The sequence below is a fragment of the Pan paniscus genome, chromosome 6 (assembly GCF_029289425.2).
Source record: "Pan paniscus chromosome 6, NHGRI_mPanPan1-v2.0_pri, whole genome shotgun sequence".
Lineage (NCBI taxonomy): Eukaryota > Metazoa > Chordata > Mammalia > Primates > Hominidae > Pan > Pan paniscus.
This window is the reverse complement of record NC_073255.2, coordinates 50,541,865-50,568,523: the sequence shown is the minus strand read 5'-3', so window position 1 is coordinate 50,568,523 and position 26,659 is coordinate 50,541,865. Positions and strand designations below refer to the sequence as shown.

At 44.8% G+C, this 26,659-nt stretch overlaps 1 protein-coding gene across 2 annotated transcripts in view; it reads right to left on the bottom strand.

The window, feature by feature from the left end:
• ADCY1 (adenylate cyclase 1) overlaps window positions 1-26,659 on the bottom strand; it is a 147,775-nt gene that overhangs the window by 67,712 nt on the left and 53,404 nt on the right. For both annotated transcript variants that reach the window (XM_008968790.5, XM_034964059.3), the window contains exon 5: window positions 5,293-5,420. In XM_008968790.5, the coding sequence (XP_008967038.2) occupies window positions 5,293-5,420 (128 nt within the window). The remainder of the gene's footprint in view (window positions 1-5,292; window positions 5,421-26,659) is intronic.

Here is a 26,659-nt window from a genome sequence, read left to right as displayed (position 1 = left end):
GGCCCATTTAATCTGAGATCTCATTAAATTATCAAAACAACTCAGAGATGCAAACACTGTTTCTCCATTTTACTGCAAAGAAAATTAAGGATTCGAGGAACCTGAAGCATCGCCTGAAGGATGGGAGCCAAGAATCTGGCAGGTTCCTGAAATCAGAAGCCCCCCAGCCCACTCAGGAAACACAGCAGCTGGGGATGAGGTAGCTGAAACCATATGAAATGCCATTTTGGTAGGCCAGAACTGGCTGACTAGGAGCAACTTCCTAGGGTGACCTAATACTCAGGGCAACTCTGGGAGAGCAGCAGAGCTGGTGGTGTGTGTCAGAGGAGAGGGGTATGAGCAGAAGAAGGTGGGTGAGCACAGACCTCACACAGAGCAAAGCCCCAGTCAGGGAGAGGGACTCAAACCTGAGTATCCCCCAAGCCAGGCCCCAGGGAGGGGTTCAGGCCTCATCTGACTTCACCAACAGGAGAAAATGCCCCCTTCTTTCTGCCCCAAGAGTGTCACACATGACTTCCAGGTATGGAATACAGAGAGGGAACATTGGGAAGCCTCAGACTAAGACTCTTAACACGTGGAAGGTCTCAGATTGACACAGGGACTGATGTGCTGCCTGTGTCCCTGCAGTCTGGGCATCGCAGGCAGTCCTGCAGAAATCCCATTGGAAATTCAAGGTCAAGGACTGGCCCCAAACCTCAGGACACAGGGCCTGGTCTTGTCAGCCTGGCTGCAGCAGCTGGGAGGTTGGTCCTGCCACCCTCATCTTTCCAATGCTCTGTGGGCTCAGAGACAGGATGTCATGAGGCAGAATTGGCCATTTTACAGAGGGGGAAAACTGAAGCTCCAAGACAAAAGGAACATGTCCAGGGTCACACAGCTCTTCAGGAGCAAGACCAGCACAGTCACCAAACTCACTGGACAGTTAGGATACTTCTCATCCCATCTTCATCTCTCCTATAGACAGGAACCACCTGGCCCAAACAGGGAATGTATATCACTTTTAAAGCATTCACTAAGAATCATACCAATAAAAATTAACGGGCATTTCCTTAAAATAGTATACCACACTCCTAAATAGAGCCCAAGTTTGAGAGAGAGGTGGAGGTCAGGGCAAGTAAGCTGGGGGCAGGGTCAGACTGCCCAGGGCCAGCTGCAGGAGCCCAGAGCCTTGGAGATGCCCCAGCCCACTGCTCTGGCCTCTGGATGCTGTGGCTCCCAGAGGGCCAGGCTGGCTAAGCTTGGTGGCTGAGGAAGGTAGGGGCCCTGGGATCCCACTTTCAAGTCCAGCATTCTTCACCATGTCTTTACAAAGAGATGCCCCACCCTGCACTTCAGAGGGCCTCTCTCAGCCCCACCTGGATTCACACTGGAGCCTCACTAGGCCCACAGGCATTTGACAAAACGGGTCCTAGACTCTTCCCAAATGACCGATCTGCATGAAAAAGGACTAGATGCTAGGCGTGGGAGGCCTAGGTTTACAGATCAGAAAAGGAAAATATGTCTATCCATTTTTCCCATAGGAATAAACATTCTTCAAAGTGATAAAACAAGATCTTTCCCACTTGTTCAACAAGGGAAAGACTTTCTCCAGCCTCAGAAATCAAGACCCAGCTCTGGCTGCATGCTTGCCTGCACCTGCAGCAATTTCTTTCTTGTGCTACCAGCAAAGCATGGGCCTGAAAAGAGGCTGACAATGGAGCCCCAACCCCCACCCTCTATCAGAGCAGCCTCTGGAACCATGGAGTCTGCATGAGATGCTTCAAGAATCTTCCAACCAGTCAAACCATCCTGATATGATTTGGCTCTACGTCCCCACCCAAATCTCATGTCCAGTTGTAATTCCCAATGTTGGGACCTGGTGGGAGGTGACTGGATCATGGGGGTGGATGTCCCCCTTGCTTTTCTCATGATAGTGAGTGAATTCTCACGAGATCTGGTTGTTTGAAAGTGTGTAGCTCTTTCCCCTTTGCTCTCTCTCTCCTGCCGCCATGAGAAGACGTGCTTGCCTCCCCTTTGCCTTCCGCCATGATTGTAAGTCTCCTGAGGCCTCCCGGCCATGCCTCCTGTACAGCCTGTAGAACTACAAGTCAATTAAACCTCTTTTCTTCTTAAATTACCCAGTCTCAGGTAGTTCTTTATAGCAGTGTGACAACAGACTAATACACATCCCTTATGTGCCTTAGGATTTCCTCTGCCCACTCAGAATTTCCCAAGCCTGGAACAGACCTCTCTGTGGGCCTTGGAAAGGGACACATCTGACCTGCAGGCCCCTCTCCTTCCTGGTCACTCAGGCACTGAGCCTGCCACCAAGGACTCTATTAAAAGAGGAAGTCAGTGGGCAACTACTGAAATTAGTGTCTTGGGGCATGGCCCACTCCTTTGGAGATGGGAAGGGCTTTCTGGAACAGAATCAGACTCAAGACAGGGAAAAAATGCAGTTGAGAGTGCAGACCTCGCTACTGAGGAGTGGCGGGGAGCAAATAAAATCAGTGTGCCAGCTGCGAGGCTCAGCATGGAGCCCTGCGGGGAAAGGTTAGCTCTGGCCACTTCACCTGTTCACCTGAAACTTTGTGTTTCCAAAGTTTCAAATAAAACACTCCACTCCAAGGTGGGAGGAAGAGAAAGACATTGTATAAAGTGTCCTCCTCTGCCTGGGCAAGCTCCTCCTGTTGATAAACATATTCCATCCTGCATGTGCAAGGCAGGGACACACACAGCCCAATGTGGCTGGCAGGGGATGCACCAGATGCCAAGATGGTCCCAACAGAAGGCCGGCCATGCAGAGCACACACTGGTGGGTCCCAGGGTCTTTGACAGTCTGAGGAGGAAGAAGGGTCTGTTTGGCTGGGAGGCATCTTCCATGCTCAGTCTTCGGTGGCTTTTCTTCCGGTCCAGAGCCAGGAAGCTGAGTGGCAGGAACTCTGGCATGTAGAGCTTCCTGAGGCCCTGGGAACACTCTGGTAATCAGGAGCCCAAGCAGACAGCAGCTACAGGAGGCCCAGGAAGACGCCCCTGGCACTAGGGTAGACCAGTTTCAGGTAGCAGGGCTAGAGATGTGGAGCTGAAGGCACCAAAGCCTGGAGAATCTCACAGACTGAGAGCCAGCAGCTGGAATGCCAGGAGAGCTGGCCAAGAGGACACAGGTTCATGGAGCAAGTGAACCAGGAAGTGGAGCAAGCCAGGTGGGTTTGCAGCTCCAGGCAGCTCCGGGCCAGGTGCAGAACCAGAGCGCAGACGCAGGGCTTCCTGGGCAGCGGTCAGGAAGAGGCGCGTCTGCAAAAACAGCTTATAACCCATCAACATGCAAGGCAGAAACAGGAGTAGAAGGAAGGACAGCACCCTTTAAGGCCCAGAACCTCAAGCAAGAGATGGGGTGTTACTGAGCACAGGAGCATACACAGCCAGGTAAGGAGACCAGGGGCCAAGAATAAGCACCAGACCCCTCTCAGGAGGACCCCGGTCGGCACGGTCAGGGTCACCAACCTTCAAGGGCACAAGGCCATCCAGTTCAGCTCCACGAGCCACCTGGTCAGCCAGGTCAGCCCACATCATTCAACTCTGCTTGTGTCTGTGCTCAGCACTGAGTGGGGGCTTCACAAATATTTACTAAGCAAATGGACTGACATCTGTCTCCTTAAAGCATCCACCTACAGAGCCTCATTTTCCCCCAAGGAGATCACACAAAACCAGATCTGATATGATATATTATCTATATACACACAAATAGCATATGATATGTGATGTGATATAATGTTATTTATGACATAATGTGATATGATGTGATCTATTAAGAAATACGAAAGACAGTTATATGACGTGTGATATATGATATAATATGTGATATGTTATATGGTAGATTATGTGATATGTGATATGATATGTGATATATATTATATGAAACATGATGTGGCATGTAACATGACATATGATATACAAGTGATACATGATGTAAGGTGATGTATGATGTCATCTGAGATGCAACATACAATATATATGATATGCTGTGATAACATCCCATCCTTTCAGAGAACAGGTGATGGTCATCACTTCTAAGTCTTCTCCACGCCAGGCATCTTTCCTTCCTTCCTGCTTCTGCCCAGCATCTCCTCCAGCCAGGCTGCTTTTCTCTGGGGCAATGGCTCTCTGTTAGGCTGTGTACTGAGGTCAGCTGAGGGGGCTTTTCCACTCTCAGTCCTAGATCACACTCCAGACCAGCCACCTCGGGCTCTTGAGGTGGAGCTACCATCAGGGACTTTGGTTCTCACAGGCAACTCTGACATGAAGCCGTGTTGGTGAACCGCTGCCCCACAGGGCTCGGCTTTGCTCATGTGTCCGACACACAGGTGCCAGAAGTGGGCACAATGCTTGAGGTACCACCCTCCTCCCAACCGCCTCCTTCCAGTCACACTGTCTGCAGGAGCACTGCATGGGGCAGCCCACGAGGCAGTGATGGGGCAAAGGGAGCCAGCAGTCTCGCCCCATCTCTCAGCCTAGCTGGGTGGGGTGTTTGCCTGTGCATCCTTTCACCTGCAACTACCCATCATCTCCCTACAAAATTCTTATGCTACTACTTTTCCGCTCCAGGTATGAAGCTATGCCCCAATCCCTGTTGGCCCCATCTCATTGGAGCATACCCACCTCTCCACATTTTGAGATGTTAGTTTGGATCTACACTCCATACATTAGCTCAGCCTTCCAGCTCCACACCTTCCCTAACTTGACAAAAACATCTGTGTCTTCTTCCCAGTCTCTGATAAGGACAATGACAACATAAGACTGACCAAGAAATGGGCAGGCCTGGCCTCACAGGTGTAATATTCATTCCATGAAGACTCACCTGCCCCGATCCCAAGCCTGTCTCCCCACACAGAGAGCATCTGAGACCCAGTTACCTTGCTGAGTGAAGAGAAACACACATATTTACTTCCTTTTAATAGAGAAGTCAGCTAGATTGGGGCCAAACCTTTCTGTATGTCTTATCTGGCTAAGCTAAAGACTAATTTATTTTTGTATGACTCATGCATACCTGACAATATGCAGGATTCCTGTGGACAAAGAAATACAGCCACACACGAAATGTAAAGGCAGGGAATCACGGAAGCATCCTTTCATGCTTTCCTGAACCCAGCATCCTCCTAATGCTGGCATCATTCTCTGCAGCCTCAGACAGACCCATCAGGACAAAGCGAGGCCCTGAGAGGGGAGCCCACATGGGGCAGAAGGTGGCTCAGCTTCTAGGATTTCAATGTGTAGATGCCCCAGGCCACTCCTCTCAGCCCCAGGGGTACTTACGTGATGGTATCAATCATATCGAGTCCCATCTCCACACAGCAGTGGGCATGGTCAGTCTTGGGCTGGGTGAGGCCCGACACACAGTAGTAGCAGTCCCCGAGAATCTTGATGCGGCGACAGTGGTTCTCCTTCAGGGAAGGGCAAGGCACATGGTAAGAGACAGCGCTACAGAGGCTGTGAGCGCCACTGCTGGCTCCACCACCTCTAGACACTGGTGGCCACAGAGCGCTGGCAAGACATGCTGCACCTGGGCCACCACCTTCCCTCCCAGGCCACACCCTTGCGTGGTCAGCACAGTCTTGAGGGCTGGGACCAGGCTCACATTGATCTCCTTCTCCCTTTCCCCATACCTCGCTCATGGCCTCTTTCCCCTTCGGGGGTCCATCCCTCCTGTCTGCTTCACTGAGCCAACCCTACAGGATGATCATTCAAGGTCCGGCTGGAATGCCATCTCCATGGGGCATCTTCCCCAACTCCCTTTATTCCCACAGCACCTCCCTTAACCGCCATGCAGACCATCACGGACAGCCCTCTGGAACGTGCTAGATTCCCCCCAGCAGCTGCTTCTCCCCAGGAAGGGTGGACCTCTCACCCATCTGGGTGTCCCTGGGGCTTCTGACCTCCCCACCCACAGGGCACACTCCCAGGAGGCAGAAGGCACTGGCCAAAGCTGAATGTCCATCTGCTCGTCTGTACAGTGGTATGAATAGGAACAGCAGCACCAGCCTCGCAGGGCACATGGAAGGTGGAGAGAGTTAACTCTAAGACCCTGTATTGTCTTACTTGGATCAATCAGTGTCAACTGGGATTATCATCACGACTGTTGTGTTTATTTCAGGGACAACATTAAAACAGCAGCTCTAAAACATTTCCATTTCAGGACCCCTTTATGTCTTGAAATCACTAAGGACTCACTAAAAACTAAAACTTTTTGTGTAGGTGGGTTATAGCTACTGATATTTAACAATAAGAATTTTTTCATGTACAAATGCATTTAAAATAATAATGAATCCACTGCATGTTAACATAAATAACATTTTATGAAAAATCACGACATTTCCCCAAACAAAAGACAATGAGTGAGAAGCACAGTATTGCAGTCCACTTCTGTGAGCCTCTGTGGTGCCGTCATCTCCAGGGCAGACAGTGGATTCTGTGACCCACTTCTGCATCCAGCCTTCGTGCTGTGCTATCTCTGCAGATGCCCGTGAAGGAACCAGCCTCACACAAGCACAGTGCTGGATGAGGAAGGACCTCACAAGTCCCCTGAGATGGTCTTATAAGGCCACAGAACTCCTTCAGCCACTCTGAGAACACATCGGTGGCTTATATTTAATGTGATCCTTTGGTTTCTTACAAATGACTGGGGCCCTGCAGGTCCTGTCGAATGCTGAGTTAACACAAGTGCATTTGGAATGAGAATCATCAGCTCTCATGACCCCTGTGCTCATCTGTGCCCCACATTCTTAGAGAAAAGGAACCAGGGCCAGCACAGAGTGAGTCAGGACAGGGACAGGCCACACCGACTGCTGGGAGCCCCAGTTCCCAGGCTGAGCAGGGATTGGCCTAGCAGCTGAATGGCCTGTCCATGGAAGTATCTTCCCAGAGCTGAGCAGACAGCTGATGACCCTGCTGTTGTCCTGAGCTGCCCTCAGGCCTGGCGTTGCAGGGACCTTGAGAGATGGCCCTGGCCACCGCCCAGCATCAGAGGAGGGGGCGCTGTTGGGCATACAGTTGGCTCTCTGCCCAGCTCCTTCCACCACTGAGCCTCCCTCAGCACTCCAAGACCATGGACGGGAGAAAAGGGGAGGAGGTGATCAGAGATTTCAGTCTGTGAGATGGACACTGAGGCCAGCCTTGTAAAGCCCAGGGTCCAAGTCTGCTCTGTGAGGGCCCGGCAGGCTCCTCCTGCTGACAGGGAGCTGGTCACAGAGAGGCTGGTGACAGTCCAAAGACATCCAGGGTCTGGCCATTTAGGGTCCCTTCCATCTCTGCATGACTGTGACAACTACTTAGCCCTTAGAACCCTGGCCTCCTCATCTGCAGAAGGGGGCCTTCCCACCTGCCCTCATCCCCCAGCAGGCTGAGCTGCAGCTGACATGAGCCTGTGTCAGGGGCCCGGGAGCATGAGTTCAGAGCTGGGTAGGTAGGTCCACTCCACCCAAGGGCAGGCTGCTTGGCCCCACAGTGCTGTTTCCCAGGTGTCCAAATGTTTCAAAGGGGTCAGGATATGCCTGCTTGGAGGACCAGTGATGATCTGGGCAAGGGTCTCTGTGCAGTGGCTGGCACCATGGTTACTGTCACTGCAGCAATGACAGGGCCTGGAACCACAGTCAGTGCTCACAGAAAGGACCGTGTCCTGTCCCAGGGAAGGTACAGCCAAGAGGCCACAAAAGTGACCTGGACACAGGGTTGCTGCCTGGTTCCAGTGCCAGCCCCTCAGGGCCCAGCTTGAATGACCATTCACTGGACTCCAGCGTGGGCTGCCAGCGCCAGTCTCTGTCCTGCAAAACTGAAGGCAGGGCCCCTCAGGGACTCACCAGGGATGCGACCGGACAGCCTTCTCAAGCCATACTCACCAGAGCCTCCAGGCCCACAGTCAGCTCTGGGCTCCCTCCTGGGACACTACCCTGTCCCCATTGGCACTGCCCTGGTGTGCTCTGTGCATTCAGGCCTGCTTCCAAACATCCCCCAAATGTCCCCAACAGTCAGACACAGGCCTGAATGCACAGGGCTTGCCAGGAAGGGGAAGCGGCCACACCTCATACTCACGCTTCCTCCACCCAGCCCTTGCCACCTCCCACCCCCTCCCTGAGATTAGAAACCCCGTGAGCACTCACAACCTGTGATGATAGCCCTGACACATCAGGATTTCTTCTCAGAGGCCCAAATGAGGGCTCAAGACCCCTCTGGGAGCCCACAAGAGCCACAATGCCCACTGGCTGCTGGAACTCTTCTTGCACATGGTTTTGGGAGGGTCGCCAATCCCCAACTCTAAGGACCTGTGCTCTGGACGTCAAGGACTTTGAGGGTGATGTGGGTCCCTGATCATCCCTGCATCTCATGCGCGTGAGTGGACTCAGGGATTGTGGGCAACTGCTAGTGTCCCTGCCCCCACCTCAGCTCTGAGCTGTGTTCCCAGCATCTTTCCAGGGTCCCGTGGTTACCAGGGCCTCCTGGTCATCTCTGTGAGTCCAGAACAAGCCTATCCCTGGAGTGGGACAGGTGTGCAGGACAAGGCTGCTGAAGGGATGAGTGTGCATGAGTGAACAGGCCAGTCAGATCTGATGGTAGCAGGGCCTCCAGGGTAAAAGGCAAAGGTGGGGCCTGTCAGTACAACTGCTCCAAACAGCCCACCCTGTCAACCCAACTATCCTATTTGACACCAAGACTTGGCATGGCCACCACAGAAAAGGACATTGCTGTGGGGCTGGCTGGGGTGGAATCTTCAATTACCATCCCTACAGGAGTCCTATGTAAAAGGAGGCATAAATAGCACACGGGAATGAAGGCTAAAGAGATGCCCACGGAGCCTCAAGTGTGACCGTCACTGCATGGTGTGGGCGAGCTGTGAGTGGGGAGAACCTATCTCTGCATGAGGACCAAGGGCAAAGCCATCTAGCACAGGCTATCCACATGCACATGGTCATGTGGCAAGGCCTTACAAGCAGATGAGGGCTTGTGTATTCTAAAGAAATTGTCCAGAACAGTTGTCTTTAGAACAGCAATCCTCTCCTAGAACCTGGGCAACTCGTACCATACACACATGTGTGCACAAATCCAGCTCACTCAGCATCACACATGAGTCTCTGGAAACTGTTCTGAGATGCAAAGCTGAGTACCCTCCTGGGCCCTCATGGCATCCCTTTCCCACCCACCTCCACCACGCTGGCACTAGTGGAGACAGCTTAGGACAAATGTTGAATATATTGCTTTATTTTGTCTTTAATCTCAGAGGCGCTGCCTTTTGTTAGCAAGCTTAAGAGATCAAAAAAGGTATTTCTAATTGGTTTTAGTGTTTCTGATTTTAGATTCTTTTGTATAAATATGGAAAGTCAGCACCTAGAGTCCACTGCAATAAAGCACCACAGGAAATGTTGTGTCTCCTCCAAAAGAAGAAAGAAGAAGATGAGATGGAGGGTTGGCAGGGGCTCAGAGGCATGTTCAGCCCTAAGGGACAAGAGCTGCCCCCTCCCTCCCAGGCTTGAAAGGGACAGGACTACAGGCAGGTGACATGACAACAGAAGCTTCTCAGTACAACAGAGCCACTGCAGGAGAATCCAGATAGGAAAGTCTCCTGATTTGCTCCAGGTGTGGCCTAAAGAGCTGCAGCCAGCTTGCAGACAGTCTGGGCCCATCATGGCCTTGACTGAGCAGGCAGCCACAGAGAAGGGTCTAGAACAACAAGGGCTCACATAGGCCAGTGCACTCTGACCCTGCCCAGCCCCAGGACCCGTCCCAGAAGGGCACAGAGGTAACGTCTAGAAGAAAGCAGAGAGTCAGTGGCTCAGAAAGATCCACTGCCAATTCCAGAGCTCTGACATGCCCAGGCCGCTCTAGGGTCAGCTCTAAAACAGTAGAGTCCAGAGAGGCCAGAGGACGACGCATTGACTCACACACTGCATCCCAATTCTAAGAAAACAGATACCTGGGAGAAGGAGAGGATGAAAAGCCTGAATCAATCCAGTTTTTGCCCGAAAGTGACTGCATCCAAAACCCAAACTGGCCAAGTCCAATTAACTTTGTAAGACTGGAGTGTTTGGCTATCAGTGGAAGAACGAAATAAGAAATTTTAGAAAACCCTAGAGGAAGCTTCCTGCTACAGAGATAGCGCAGAAGAGCTGAAACACAAGAACTCTGCAGACACCTGTTCATCAACAGGATCAAATCAGGTCCCCGGAAGCCTCCCTGCCTCAGGGGAGGACTGAGGAATCAGCGTGCCCTGTTGGGAAGCACTCTCCAGGAACAGTTTCACAGTGCATGCACTATCAGCATCAAAAAGGAACCAAAAGGAACCATGGAGGGGCAAGGGGAAACCCAGCACAAACATCTAACTACACGCACGGGAGGAACAGTGAGCAAGGGAGGGGTCTCTCCATGTACCTCGACTTCGGTTTTTTACTGTGCAACTGAACCATGCAATTATTTTATGTGCCTAAAAAGAAAAATTAAAAACAGTTATACCTAAAAGATCAAAACCAAAATGAAATAAACCTGTTACCAGCATGACCACAGAGAGAAGAATTATTCCGAGCGATGAGAAAATGCATATTTGACTGTATGTCTGGTAGAATATAATGCAAGGACAAAAATAACCACAAAGAAATCTCCAATTGCATTCAGCAGACTTATTGTTGAAAATAATATTGGCAATGTTATTTTGAGCCTACTATATATGGAAAGATGAACAAATAATATTACTGTCATTAGAATTTTCAGCATCACCAAAAAGATACAAATATAAAAATCCAAGGAGTGAAGTGAATTGGAAATATCAATATAAACTCATAATTTATTTTTATTTTCCTAAAAAAAAATCCTATCTCAATGCCCTAAAAAGCCTCGGACCAATTACAACCCAGATTATGGTGTTGAAAAACCATTTCCCACTGAAAGAAACCAGGCCTTCTAGAAAAATGATTAGTCTGAAGATGCTGCTCAGAGGTGACTGACCTTAAAAAAAAAAAAAAAAAAAAAAAAGACAGAAAACAGAAAGTAACCTGAACAGGCTCCCACTTGCCAAAATAGGAAATTTAACACCAAAAATAAAAAAGACGGCAATCGATCAAAACACATCAAATTTTTAAAAATCCATGACTTCATAACGGGGTGCTGATTATTATTTTGAAAACTGATAAGTAAAAAGAATTGAACATTTACTATTTTTGAGAATAACCAAATAGCTGAATAAGTATTCTTTTTTAGAAAAAATCATGAGCTAATAATGCTGAAGAAATTAGGGAATTAAAAACCTCCATCTTGCAAAGTCAAATGCAACACAAAATGTCAGCCATGCTTGCAAGGCAGCTGCTATAAAACCATTGGGTGCAATGTGGATGGGAGACCATTGATGGACGGGTCTCACTGATAACCACTCCACCATCAACCTCAACCTGGCAAGAAGAAAAGGAGCCAGCACCTGCCTGCTAGAGAGAAGCAACAAGAAGTGCACAGCCACCCAGGGAAGGGTTATTAAAACAACAACAACAATAACAAAAGCAGATCCAAGAAACTACTAAGTCTCCTGAAGATCTACCAGTTCATAGAAGCCAACAAGGGGGCAGGAGGAGCACATAAAAAAATGTCACAGAGGATGGGGGGCCAAAACGGGAGGGGCACTCTTAAAGACTAAAAGGGAAATCCCAAGACTAACTAATTCCTAGAAACAGTAAATACTTTCACATGCAAACCAACCCATCCCCAGTCCATCCCCTGACCACCCTTTGTCTAATCTAATTCTCACCTACCTGCCCTAAATCACCCCCTGGCCAGGTACAAACCAGGGCCCACTCCTATAGCCCCGAGCCCATGCACATTATTCAAACTATCTAATCCTAAACCTGATAAGCTGCTTAACCTGCCCCACCCCTTCCTTACCCTGAAACCACAATGAAGGCTCAAGGCCACACTGTCTCCTTCCTCTTTCTGCCTGCTGATGACCTGGGTGCTCACTGTGTGGCCCTGTTTGGCATGGCATGCATGCCCTCTGGTCTACAGGCTGTGAGTAATAAACTTCCCTCAATGGCACGGGACTGTCTGTGTCATTGTTCAGTCACCTCCAAATATTAAAATCTCGCAAGACAATCAAGACATATGTCCATCTCATTTGTATCCTGGTTGGAACAAATCAGCCAGGATGAAAAGACATTTTTGAGACACAAGGGTGAACCGAGCCCAGACTGGGTTTTAGAGATGATGTAACTTTCATCAGTTTGGTTGGGTATGATAATGGTATCGTGGTGGTGCCAGGTCAAAAGTTCTCAGATGATAGAGGTAAAGGATTTATGGAGGCAGCGAGATGATGTCTAGGATTTGAGGGAAGGCAGAGGGTAGAGACCAAACAAGACTAACCAGACATTAACAATTGTTGGAGCTACATTACGGGTGAGAATTCACTTCAGGCCTCCAGTGTGGCCAGTTTTTTAGCAGCTCACAGAACTGGGGTATGGGAGCAGCAAAGGATGTACAGACTCTCCAGTGTCCTTTTCACATTTTATAGTCATGGAAACCAAGACATGAGGATGACGTGGGTGCAGTCCTTGCAGCTGCCTGGTGATTCCTGGCCTCGGAATCAAGCCCAGTGAAAGGATCCACAAGAAGAGCAAAGGCTGGGAGGGGCTGAGGAAGTATGGAAGTGAATACACAGCTCCATGAACCTGACACTTGACAGGGACAGCTCTGTCTCCTGGGCTGGCTTCCATGAGTCCCTTTTGGAAATATCCAGAGTAAACACAAAATAAATGAAAAATAATGACCTCACTAACACAAGCCATAATAATGTCATCTTTTGGCAATTAAAGGTTGAACAAAATGGTCAGATTGTGAGATAGAGCAGGGACCCCTCTTAGGGGTATGCAGGACCCCACAAGCATGGAAATAAAGGAAAATCCTGAGTTCCTTCAAGGGAAATTCCAGGCTCCCAGCTAGCCCTGAGAGGTAAATGAGCAACTTGATAAGCAAGAACAACAATAGCCAAGGAAGTTAAAGTCACTTTAACAATAGTTAAAAGTTAAAGGATGTTTGGTCCCCTATAGAAAATAAAGATAACATCTTAACATATGTCCCTGAGTTGTTTTTTAGAAACCTAGGCCCCAAATGGATATGCTGGCGACCTCAAATAATGGAGAACTGAGGACTGAACTCTGACTGCCAATCTTTGTCCTAAATTTCTTCCTTAAGGGCCTGAAGGAAGTCACACCCACAAGCCAGAGATGACATTCTTTTCTGTTGCCTCGACATTTTAAACAAAACTTCTCTTCTTTAACCAATTAAAAATCAGAAAATCTTTGACTTTGACTCTACCTAGGAGTCCTATTCAAGATATCCCTATTCAAGATATCCCATCTTTTTAGGCCAAACCAGTGTATAACTACCATGTATCAATTTATGATTTTGTCTGTAACTTCTGCTTTCCTGAAATTTACCCCTGCCTTTAAAAACCTTGCTTGCAAGCCATTGGAGAGGTTCTGTCTTAAGCGGGAGCTGCTCAATTCTCCTTGCTTGGCACCCTGCAAATGAAGGCCCTTCTTTCTCCTGCTGTAGATATTTCTCCCTCCATGTAGATATTTTGGCTTTACTGTGCTGGGCAATCAAACCTAGGTTCAGTTGACTAACAACTGCACGATAAAGCCATGAATGTTCGCCTTGTCATCTATGACCAGGAGGCCCAGTACTGTGTCAGCCTGTAGGAGGATTCTTAAACCCGGCACAACACTTGTCTTATATTCCCTTAAAGCAAATTATATGAATGCAAGCGATCCTAACTTAAATACTCATTAAATCATTGCTCAACTACTCCTCTGTGTTGGGTCCCCATGGATCAGAATGTCTACTGATGTGTCCATGTTTGGGGTCAGCACAGACTTTCAGAGGCCATCAGTTGGCTCAGCATATCCCACAGGATTACTTAGATCCAGGTAGCCTCAAGCCCAGTCCAAGGAATGGGAATGTCTCATGGGGGTTGTCTAACCTCACCACACTGACCAGTCTACTCTTGCACTGATCCCCATCAGGGACCTGCCTGTACCATCTGAAATCTGAATGCATCTCTGGCATGCGCCAGGAAACAGTCACTGTGGGGCTGAGAACTTACAACAATGTGAGGTGCTCTCATTGGGAAAAAAAATGTTCCCAGAAGGGTCTTGGAGTTATGACCAGAACTAAGGGGCTGTGCTCCCATCCACTTGAGGAATGGGATCAGGATGAGCCCCAGGCAGCCCAGCTGATAACCTGCCAAGCTAGGATTGTCTTATCTCTGCAGATGGCACACAGTGAACCCCTCCATGCTGCCCCACAGTCTTCTGGAAATGGATGAAGGAACTGTATGCTTAGTTCAACCAGTTCATGTTCCTGTTAAGAAAACTGACATCCAGAGAAGGGGCCCTGTCCCTCCACAGGTGAAGGTGGAATGAGACTGGGCCTTGGCAGGTGTTTCTCATCAATTCAAAGGGGTGTGGCCAGTCTCCCAAATATACATGGGTATTAAAGCAAATGTAAATCTAACAAGTATCCAATAAATGGGGAAAAGGTCAAAAATATTGTTCACATCTGTGACTATCAACCATGGCTAAGGAAGTAAATAAACCATCAGCTACTATCGAGACTAAGGCAAACATGTTCTGTGTTTGTTTAACTTCCCACAGAGACCTTCATAGAGAAAGATATGTTTGGACTGTAGCTGTGTGTAATTTTCCAAGCCTGCACTTCACAGGGGCCACTTGCATCACCAACACAAGGGCCTCAGACACATGACAAGTTTATCTGTGGGACACACAACCCATGTGGTCCTACTTCATGGGGGCCACCTGCATCTCCAACACCAGAGACTCAGAAACAGGCCCTTGCAGCCATCAATTATACAACCTTGAGCCTACAGTCTAAATATGACCCATCCGGGCTACCAGTGGGCTTCAGTATGCATGGACATCTGGCAGCCACGACTCACTATAAACCGTTAGAAGGAAAGGTAGCTCTTTCCTGCATATAATGCCCCTATGGAGACCAAAGCATTTAAAAGACATGCTCCATTGCTGCCATACTCCCAGACACAACGTGAGCACATCTGAGGGACACGCATCTCACATGCTCCTACTTCACAGGGGCCACCTGCATGTCCAACACCAGGGACTCACACACAAGACCAGCACATATGAGGCACACACATCCTCCTATGTGCTCCTCAAAAACTGACTCAGGCAGATTAGAGTAAAACATACACTTGAAAAATACGTAACACCAACAATGCACAAAGAAAAAACAAACAAGTAATACCAAAAAAAAAAAAAAGGAGCAAACTGGGTCATTCCAATTTTGAACTTTCAGGCAGTTACCTCAACAAAGGGAAAAAAGATTCAAATTGAACTTCTGAAGATGAAAACTAGAATGTCTGAGATGGAAACTATACTGGATAGAATTAATGACGTGACATACACTGCAGAAGAAAATAGCTACTATCCAAATGAAATAGAAAGGAAAAGAATCCAAAAATTTTGAAGAAAATCACCAATGAGCTACAGGCTCCCTCAAGAGTGGAACTCCCTAATACATGTGGAACTGATGTCCCCGAAGGAGGAAGAGGAGGAGTCATAAGATTTATTTGAAAAAGGATCACCCAGGTTTTTGTTTTTTGTTTTTTGTTTTTACAAATTTGATTTAACTGTAAAACTAAAGATGCAAGAAGCTCAACATACTGCAGGCATAGGAAACATGAAGAAAACTCAAATTCACATCAAAATCAAATTTCTTAAAACCAGTGATGAAAAGAAAAAAAAGTAGACAGAGAAGACCTATTTCAAACAAAGAAAGAGAGTTGATGGTAGACTTCTTATTGGAGACAACATGAGAGAAGACAATAGAACAACATCTTTAAAGTTCTGAAGAAAACAAAGCAAAACTGTCAACCTAGAATTCTCCATGCGGTGAAAATACATTTTAAAAAATTAAGGCAATATAAAGAGTCTTTCTGAAGTACAAAAACTGAAAGAGTTCATCACCAGCATACCAGCACTACAAGAAATGTTTTTTAAAATTCTTTTATTTATCTTTTCACACACAGGGTCTCAATCTATCACCTAGGCTGGAGTGCAGTGATGTGATCATAGTTCGCTGCAGTCTCAAACTCCTGGGCTCAAGCGATCCTCCTGCCTCAGCCTCCCAAATAAGTAGGACTACAGGTATGTGCCACCACACCCAGTTAAGTTTTTTCTTTTTTTCAGTAGAAATGGGGTCTCATTATGTTGTCCAGTCTGGTCTCAAACTCCTGGCCTCAAGTGATCCTCCCACCTCAGTTTCCAAAGTGCTAGGATTACAGGTATGAGCCACCACACCCAGCCAAAAGAAATTTAGGCAGATATATAAAACACAAAGAAATATAGACTGCATAGATGAATGAAAAGCAAAGGAAATAGTTACTACATGAATAAACAGATCAGATATTTTTACTGTTTAAATTGCTTTGAAAGAGAATTGACTGTGTAAATAAAATGTAAAATGGAGTTTATAACACTAGAAAAAGTAAAATGTATGGGAACAATGTCATAAAGGCCAAGAAGGAAGAAACAGATGTATATAATTGTAAGTTTCTTATGCTGTAATTAATAAATCATGTGATGGTAGACTGCTAAAAGTTAAAATACCTATTATAAACTTTAAAGCAACCACAAAAATAACAAAACAAAGAATTATACTAGTAAGCCAATAAAGGCAGTGAGATGAAATCACAAAACATAATAAATTAGCAAAATGGCCAAAGAAAACAAAAAAGGGAACAAAGAACAAATGAGACAAAAAGCGAATGGCAAGGTAACAGACCAAACCTAACCACATCACTAATGCAAACGGTCCAAACACTCCAATTGAAAGCAGAGATTGTCATCTTAGGTAGAAAAAATAAAAGCAAAACTAAGAACAAACTTCAAATAAAAAGACACAAACAGGCTGGGTATGGAGGCTCATGCCTGTAATCCCAGCACTTTGGGAGGCTGAGGCAGGCAGATTCCCTGAGGTCAGAAGTTCGAGACCAGCCTGGCCAACATGGTGAACACCCTTCTCTACTAAAAATATAAAAATTAGCTGGGTGTGGTGGTGTGCACCTGTAATCCCAGCTACTAGAGAGGTTGAGGCAGGAGAATCTCTTGAACCCGGGAGGCGGAGGTTACAGTGAGCCAAGATTGCGCCATTGCACTCCAGCCTGAGTGAGACTCTGTCCCAACAAAAACAAACAAACGAACACACACAAACAGACTAAAAATAAAAGGATGGAAGAAGACACAGACCCTCCACATCCATGGGTTCTGCATCTATGGATCCAACCAACTGCAGATGACAGAATGTAGTTAGGCCTATCAAGGTTGCATCTATACTGAACATGTACAGCTTTTTTTATTGTCATTATTCCCCAAACAATACAGCATAACAACTATTTACATAGCATTTACACTGTAGTAGATATAATAAGTAATCCAGAGAAGACTTAAAATATAGAGGAGGATGTGTATAAAGGTTATATGCAAATACTATGCCATTTTTTATAAGGGACTTGAGTATCCAGATTTTGGTATCCATTGGTAGTCTTAGAACAATGCCCTGTAAGTATTGAGTGACAACTATTCTTTCTGACAATAGTCAAAGGAAAGTTGAAATGGCTCTATTAATATCAGACAAATGGGATTACAAAGCAAAAAATATTACCAGAATAAAGAAGGTCATTTCTTAATAATAAAATAATCAATTTATCAAGAAGACATAACCATTACAAATATTTAAAAATTGAATAACAGTTTAAGAACACATGAAGTAAAAATAGAACTGAAAGAAAAAATATACAATTATGTTGGAGATTTTAATACCCCTCTCTCAATAATTGAGAGAACAAGTAGCCAGGAAATCAATAAAGATATGGAAGACATGAACAATTCTATCAACCAATTGACCTAATTGGTACTTACTGAACACACTCTTAACAACAGAATTCTACAAAATCAGAGCACTAAACCACCAAAGTAAGCCATATTCTGGGCCATAAATTTAAGAGGCTTCAAATAATAAAAAGTATGTTCTCTGACCACAAAAGAACTAAATTAGAAGTAAAAAACAAGATCTTTGAAATATCCCTGAATCACATCTCTAAATAACCCATGGGTCTGGAAAAAAAAAAACAAGAGAAATTAGAAAGTATTTTGAACAGAATTAGAAAAACACACAACATACCAGAAACTGTGGGATACTGCTAAAGTAATACTTTCAGGTAAGTTTACAACAATAAATTCTTATATTAAAAGACATAAAAAATGTTTAATTAATGGCTTTGGCATCCACCTTAAGAAACTACAAAAAGAAGAACAAATTAAACCCAAAATAACCAGAAGCAAAACAATAATACAGATATGAAAAGAAACTAAATAGAAAAAATAGAGAAATCAATCAAATGAAAAGCAGTTATTTTTTAAAAACTCAATGAAATTGATAAACCTGTAGCCAAAATGATCAAAGAGAGGACAAAACTTACCAAAAACATGGATAAAAGAGGTGACATCACTATAGATTCTACAGATATTAGAAGGAAAACAAGGAAATACTATGAAGAACTACCACCAAGCTTATTTAAGAAAAAAAAAAAAAAACTGACCTCACTAGCTCTATTTAAAGAAATTAAATTTGTAGTTAAAAACTTTTCCACAAAGAAAATATCAGGTCCAGATGGATTCACTGGTAAATTCTACCACACATTTAAGAAAGAAAGAATACCATTTCTACAAAAACTATTCCAAAAAATTCAACAAAAGGAAATGTTCCCAAACTCATCTATGAGTTAAGCATTATCTTGACACCATGTACAGAATAAGAAAGCCACAGACTAATATCTTTAAATAACATAAATGAAAAATTTTCTAAACAAAATTTTAGAAAAGCAAAGCCAACAATAAATAAGGATAATGCAATACAAATCCTCCTCAACTTCTGATGGGGTTACAACCCATAAATGTATGGTAAGTTGAAAATATTGAAAGTCAAAACTGTATGACTGATCGGGAGCTGTGGTTTGCTGCTGCCTCCCAGCATCACAAGAGGAAGGCACTTTGTATTGAATGTGTATCATTTTCCCATCATCTTAAAGTCAAAACAGCATATGTCAAACTATCATAAGTCAGGGACCATCTTTATGTCCAAGTAGGGCTTGTCCAAGGAACAAAAGGATGTTTAAATATCCTACCATCAATCAAGGTAATTCATTATATGAGCAGACTAAAAAGAAAAACCATATGATCCTTCCAATAGATGCAAAAGAATTAGACAAAATTCAACATCCATTTCTGATTCAAAAAAAAAAAAACTCAGCAAACTAGAAATAAAAGGAAACTTGCTCAACTTGATAAAAAGTATCCACAAAAAATCCAACTGGTAATATATTTAATGATGCAAGACAGAATGCCTTCCCCTAATGTTGGGAACAAGACAAGAATGCCTGCTCTTGACACTTCTATTCAACATTGTACTGGTGGTTCTAGACAGTAAAAGAAGGCAAGAAAACACAAATAAAAGGCACCCAAGCGGGAAAGGCAGAAGAAAATCTGTCTTCATTTGCAAACAACATGATGATTTATGTAGAAAACGTATGTATACAGAAACCTACCAGAAATGAGTGAGCTCAGCGGAGTTTCAGAACAGTTTATCAATACAAAAACTCAATTGTACAGTTGGCCCTTGAACAAAACACAGGTTAGGAGTGACAACCCCCCACACAGTTGAAAATCCATGTATAACTTTTGACTACCCCCAAAAACATAGCTACCAATAGCCTACCATTGGGCAGAAACCTTACCAATAACATTAACAGTTGATTAACATATAAATAGGCTAGTATCTGTTTAGGTTGATGCAAAAGTAATTGTGGTTTTTGCTATAAGTAATTTAAGTAATTACGGTTTTTGCTATTACTTTTTTTTTTTTTTTTTTTTTTGCGATGATGTCTCACTCTGTCGCCAGGCCGGAGTGCAGTGGCACGATCTCGGCTCACTGCAACCTCTGCCTCCCGGGTTCAAGCGATTCTCCTGCCTCAGTCTCCCAAGTAGCTGGGACTACAGGCGCCCGCCACCACACCCAGCTAATTTTTGTACTTTTAGTAGAGACGGGGTTTCACCACGTTGGCCAGAATGGTCTCGATCTCTTGATCTCGTGATCCGCCCGCCTTGGCCTCCCAAAGTGCTGGGATTACAGGCATGAGCCACCGTGCCAGGCCTTGCTATTAAAGGCAAAAACCACAATTACTTTTGCACCAACCTAAATACATGTATAATTGTTTATGTATTCATGGCATACTCAAACTTTTCTTAATGTTTTCAATATTTCTAGGCTACGCAGTTCATCTGTGAGTTTTTCCAAACTACCACAAATCTCCCAAATATTTTCCAATATATTTATTGAAAAAAATCCATGTATAAGTGGATCCACACAGTTCAAATCCGTGATGTTCAAGGGTCAACTGTATTTTGCTATACCAGTAATGAACAATCAGAAATTAAAAGTTAAAAATCAATAGCATTGGCCGGGTGCTGTGACTTACGCCTGTAATACCAGGACTTTGGAAGACCGAGGCAGGTGGATCACTTGAGGCCAGGAGTTCAAGACCAGCCTGGACAACATGGTGAAACCTCGTCTCTACCAAAAATACAAAAATTAGCCAGGCATGGTGGTGTGTGCCTGTAATCTCAGTTACTCCAGAGGCTGAGGTAGGAGAATCACTTGAACCTGGGAGGCAGAGATTGCAGTGAGCCAAGATCACACCACTGCACTCCAGTCTAAGCAACAGAGCAAGACTCCGTCTAAAAAAGAAACAGCTAGGAGCTACTTAGGAATAAATCTGATAAAATATATAAAATACATATACATTGGCCGAGCATGGTGGTTCATGCCTGTAATCCCTGCAACTTTGCGAGGCCAAGGCAAGAGTATCTCTTGAGCTTAGGAGTTTGAGACCAGCCTGGGCAACATGGTGAGACCCTGTCTCTACAACAAAAAAAATTTAAAAATTAGCTGGGCATGGTGGCATGTGCCTGTCGTCCCAGCTACTCAGGAGGCTGAAGCAGAAGGATTGCTTGAGCCCAGGAGGTGGAGGCTGCAATGACCTGTGATCACACCACTACACTCCAGCCTGGGTAACAGAAAGAGACTCTGTGTCAAAAAAGAAAAAAGAAATACATATACACTGAAAACTATACATTTCTGAGAAATGTATAGAATTTTTTCTATACATTTTTTCTGAGAAAAAATTAAAGAATATCTAAATAAATCTAAATAAACATACAGTGTTCGTGAATCAGAAGACTATTTTTTAAATGTTAATCCTCCGAAGATTGGTAACATAGATTCAACACAAATCCCAAACAAAATTCCACCAGCCTTTGTTACAGAAACTGACAAATTGATTCTAAAATTCACATGGAAAAGCAAAGCACCTAGAATAGCCAAAAATCACTTTGAAAAAGAACAATAAACTTGGATAAAGCACAGGACCTGATTCCAGACTATACATTATAAAACTACAGGGCCAGGGTGTGTGGTTTTTGATGTCAAGATAAACACATAGGTTAACGGAACAGAATTTTTTAAAATCCAGAAATACATTCAACTACATATGGACAAGTGATTTTTCTAACATTTTGGAAAGGGAATTCAGTAGAGAAATGATAGTCTTTTCAGTAAATGATTCTGGGACAATTAGATATCAAGATAACAACAACAAAAAATCCAGCTTTGACCCATACCTCGAAACAAAAATTAACTCCAAATGTATTATAAACTTAAATGTAAAACCTCAAACTATAAAACCCCTAGAAGAAAACACAGGAGAAAATCTATGACTTTGGTTAGGCAAAGATTTTTACTTTATTTTATGTAGGTATATATTTATTTACTTTGCAACCTTACTCTGAGATGCAGGGATATGCAGGCTTGGCTTAGATAGCTGGCAAATGAAACAAATGTTTGTGATTATTTGCGTATCTTTCTCATGTGAGTTTTCCTTAGGACAATGTGTATTTGTAAAGCTACGGAATTCACATGCGCACAAAAATTATGAATACACTATGTTGTGTTTTCACCTTATTAAACATTAATCTGATAATTGCATCTAATGCTTTGACTTTTTGTGGATGATGTTTGTTTTCAAGTTTGGATGCAGAGCTTATAAAATGGAGAATAAGTGAAATAGTACTCAATTTACTTGTGATATAGTATGTGCTCTGTAAAACAAGTATTTAAGGAAAACTTTTGTTCCCCTGCTGGATTGTGAGGCAGACTAAGTCACAGATTGTATTCTCCTTACATATGCCCATACCAGTGATTAGCAGTTTCCTGCACATAGCAGAATGAGAGGACATTTGCAGAGTTAAAATGGAATCCGGTTGCATTATAATGCTAACAAGGACAACGTTATTTGACAATTCTCTAAAACAGACAAAGCTGATAAATGGACAATTTCTAGCATCAAATGTTATCTGGTTATCTAAGAACTTGATGGGATTTTTAAAATGAGTTTATCATATCTTTATGTTAGAGGGTCTCAATGATTTTCAAGTTGGATTTTCAAATACCTGCATAGTTTTAACAACACTGACCCCACTGATCACAGCTTTCCTGGTAACAATGATAATTATCATACATTGAGTGTAAACCTTGTCCTAGGCACTGTGCTAGATGCTTTAGACCTTTTATTATTTTACTTTCCATTATTTTACTTCTCACTAACCAACCAAAATAGTCATATTTAGTCTTATTTTTGAATAAGGAGACTGAAATCCAGAGAGATTTTGGATGGCTGCTCTCAGTGTGTGGTAGGCTGAAATTCCATGCCTCCCGAGACCCCCAGAGATACCCACGGTCAAATTTCTGGAATCTGTAAATGCAAACTTACATGGCAAAACACAAAACAAAGCAAACAAAAACAAAGATCTTTCTAATGTAATAAATTAAGGATCTTAAAATAGGGAAACCATCTTGGATTATCCAGATAAGCCCTGAATACAATGACCTGTATCCTTATAAAAATGAGGCAGGAGGAAATTTTACATACATACAGAAAAAGGGAAAGAGAGAGGGAGGGAGAGGGAAAAGGCAGAGAGTGAGAGAAAACAGAAGAATGAAGAGGAACAGGCAGCAATATGAAGACAGAGGGAGACTGGCCCACAAGCCAAGGAATTCCAACAATTACAGAAGATGTAAGAGTTAAGGGACAAATTCTCCCTTGGAACCTTCTGGATGGAGTATCGTTCTGCAAATATCTGGATTTTGGCCAAGCAATACTGATTTCAGAATCCGGGCCTCCAAAACTGCTCTCAAAGAAGTTTCTGTTGTTTCAAGCCACCAAGTTTGTGGTAATTCACCACAGTAGCCTTGGGAAACCAACACACAGTTATAGCACTTTGAGCAAAGACTTTTTAAATACAACACAAAAGTTACAATGCATTAAAAAAACTGATAAATTGGACTTCATAAACACTAAAACTTTCTGCTCTTCAAACAACACTGTTAAGAGAATAAACAAACAAGCCAAAGTCTCAGGGATCATATATTTGATGGAGGACTTATAAGTAGAACATATAAAGAATGCTCAAAACTTCACAAAAAGAAAAAAGTCAACCCAAATAAAAAGAAGTGGTCAAAAGGTTTCAACAGACACTTCACCAAAAAGATATATGAGTGGCCAATAAGCAATGAAAAGATGCTCAACCACATTAGCTATTAAAAAATAGGAAATTAAAACCACAATAAAATAGCACCACATGCCTATTAGAAAAAAACTAAAATTAAAAAGACTGACCACATCAAGTGCTGATGAGGATGTGGAGCAACTGGAACTCACACACTGCTGATGGGAATGTGAAATGCTACAATAACTCTGAAAACATTGTGTCTGTTTCATAAAAAGTTAAGCATACATCTACCATGTTTTTTAGCCATTCTACTTCTAGGTATTTACCCAAGAGAACTGAATACCCATACATAGACTTGTACATGAATGTTCATAGCAGTTTTATTTGTAATAACCAACACCTAGAAATAACCAAATGTCCATCAAAAAGTGAATAAACAGACAAGCTTCAGTACAGCTACAAAATGGGATGATTCTAAGCAATGAAAAGGAATGAAGTACTGACACATGCAACAAGTTGGTTGAATCTCAAAACAATTACACTCAGTGAAAAAAAGCCAGACAATGTAGAGTACATATTGCTTTGTTCCATATATATAAGATTCTAGAAAATTCCAACTTATTTGTAGTGATAGAAAGCAGATTAGTAGTTGCCTGGACACAGGGAGAGAGTAAAATGAGAAGTGGGAGGAGACAGGGATTGCGAAGGGTCTAGGAAACACTGGAAGATATGCTCAGCATCTTGACTGTGGTGATGGCTTCACACGTGTACATATGCCCAAATGAACAGAACTGTACACATATGCAGCTCATTATCAGTCAATCATACCTCCAAAGTAAGGAGCCCTCTGTGCCACCTAGGACAGTGGGAAGCTGAGGAAAGGTGTGAAACAGGAAGAAGAGCTCCTCATGCTCACCCCATGAGGAGCTGCTGCAGAAATCCCGGTGAGGTGTAACATATCCCAGAGGTACTGAACCACAGAACTCACACGCATTATCGGAAGGCAGGCATTAGTTAGGCCACACGTGGTGCAGTTTGTTGGAAGAAAGAAGCATGCCAGGTTGCAGAAGACAGAGTATTATGTAAACCTTTCCTAGGAAAATTGACAGATTCCCTTTGTATTCAAAAAGTCATCCACACATATTCGAGAACTCTTCTTAATAATTTTCCTAAAGACACCAAAACACAGCCCATGGGCTGTCCTGCCTTGGGGAAGGGCAGGGGTGCCTCCTCATATACTCCCCATGTTCCCCTTCCTCCAGAAACCACTCACCCTCCACCCCTGATAGAGTCTGGGCAGGTCACTCTGCAAGGATCCCAGGACAGGGAAACACTTTCCCTGCTGTGTGAAGAAAGATGTGTTTCCATTCTGTCCATTACAAACTGTGCAGGGGTCTGGAGGGGCTAGAGCATGGGCAGGAGCATGGAGATGGATGGCGGAAACCGAGGTCTTCAGGCAGGGAAAGCGAGAGGCTCACTTGGCTGGAAGGTTGGGGTGTGAGGAAAACCCATGGGGTCAGAGTGGAGAATGCCAAGAGACCCACCTCTGAGGCCTAGTGGCCTGTATACGAGCACAAGCTTTAGAGAGTGGCTCTCAGCCTCTGGCCTGCAAAATCCAGGGCAGTTAGCAAAATGCAGATTCCTTATCCCTAAGACTCTGATGAGTGGTTCTGGATCCGGCCTAAGAATCCACCTTAAGGTGTCCCAGGTGACATGACAATTGCTTCTCAATCATGTGCTGAGAAATAGCAAAGAACCTCCCCACCAGGAGCCTGCCAGGGGCAGCCTCATGCTCAGCCATGGCTGTGCATATGCAAAGTGGGCGCCAGGGGTCTTGGGGAGCTTGGTATCCTCCCTCCAACCCCACAGGACACTCACTACCACCTGGTGACAGCCAGTCAGACTTGTGCTTGCTCTGCAGATGCATCTCCCCACAAGTGGATTCTGGAGCCTGTTTACAGCTACGGGGAGGGTAAGAAGTGGCCCCTGCTCTTCAGAGCCATCATGCACAGATAGTTGAGCCCTAAGGAAACCCAAAGCCAGCTGTCCCAGGTACTGACCCTGCTCCCAGCCCAACTCAGCTTCTCCAAATGAGGCTCCTGCTGGCCAAAAAGTGCCTGTTGTAGGCCACCCCAGCCCCTCCTCTGGCCATTCTCATATGTGGGCGCCATCAGAGGTCCCCCAGCTTCAGGTAACAGGCCAAGGAGTCTAGAATCCATCGGAGAGGACACACTGGCATGGCACTGTCCCACTTAAGCAGGCGGGGATAGCCATTGTGTGCCAGGCTCCATGGTCAGCGCTGGGACTCAGTGCCAACTCAGACATGTGTATGGGCTGTCCACAGGCCAACCCCTCCCTGGAAAACAGCCACACACACAGTGATGAATGAGTAGGGTTAGCTGGACAGGATGCACCCATTCCACAGAAGGCTGGTGAAAGGTCAGAGGCCCAGTGGGCAGAGACCTAGAGAAAAGATGGCCTTTGGGGCTTTCAAGGATGAGTAGGAGTTCTCTTCTGGGGAGACAGGCTTCGGAGCCATAATGACACCGCTTCCAATCCTGGCTGTGGCTCTGGGGATGTTGTTTTACCACATGAGCCTCATTCTGCTCACTCTTAGAATGAAGATGACATCATGTCCTGGCCAGGATGTTACAAAGACTTCTGCGAGGTCAACAACTTGGCCTTTGTCTCCTCATGTTGCATAGTGCAGCCAAACTCAAGACTTTCAACTAAGGCTCTTAAAGTTCTACCCTGATTTTGAGGGCAGGGGTCAAGAGAAGAAACAGGCCCAGCCCCTTGTGCCTGCATCTGCTCACATTGGAGCATCTCCTTCTGGCCCTCTAGTGCTATAAAACAATTGCTGGTCAATATGTGCCCCCACCCACACACTGCCCAGCCCTCTGCACCCCAAGGCTGTCACTCTGTGGTGGCATTAGTGCACTAGGGCAAGGCCCCGTCCTCCTTCCTGCCTGGCTGGTGAGATCCCTAATCGAGCTCCC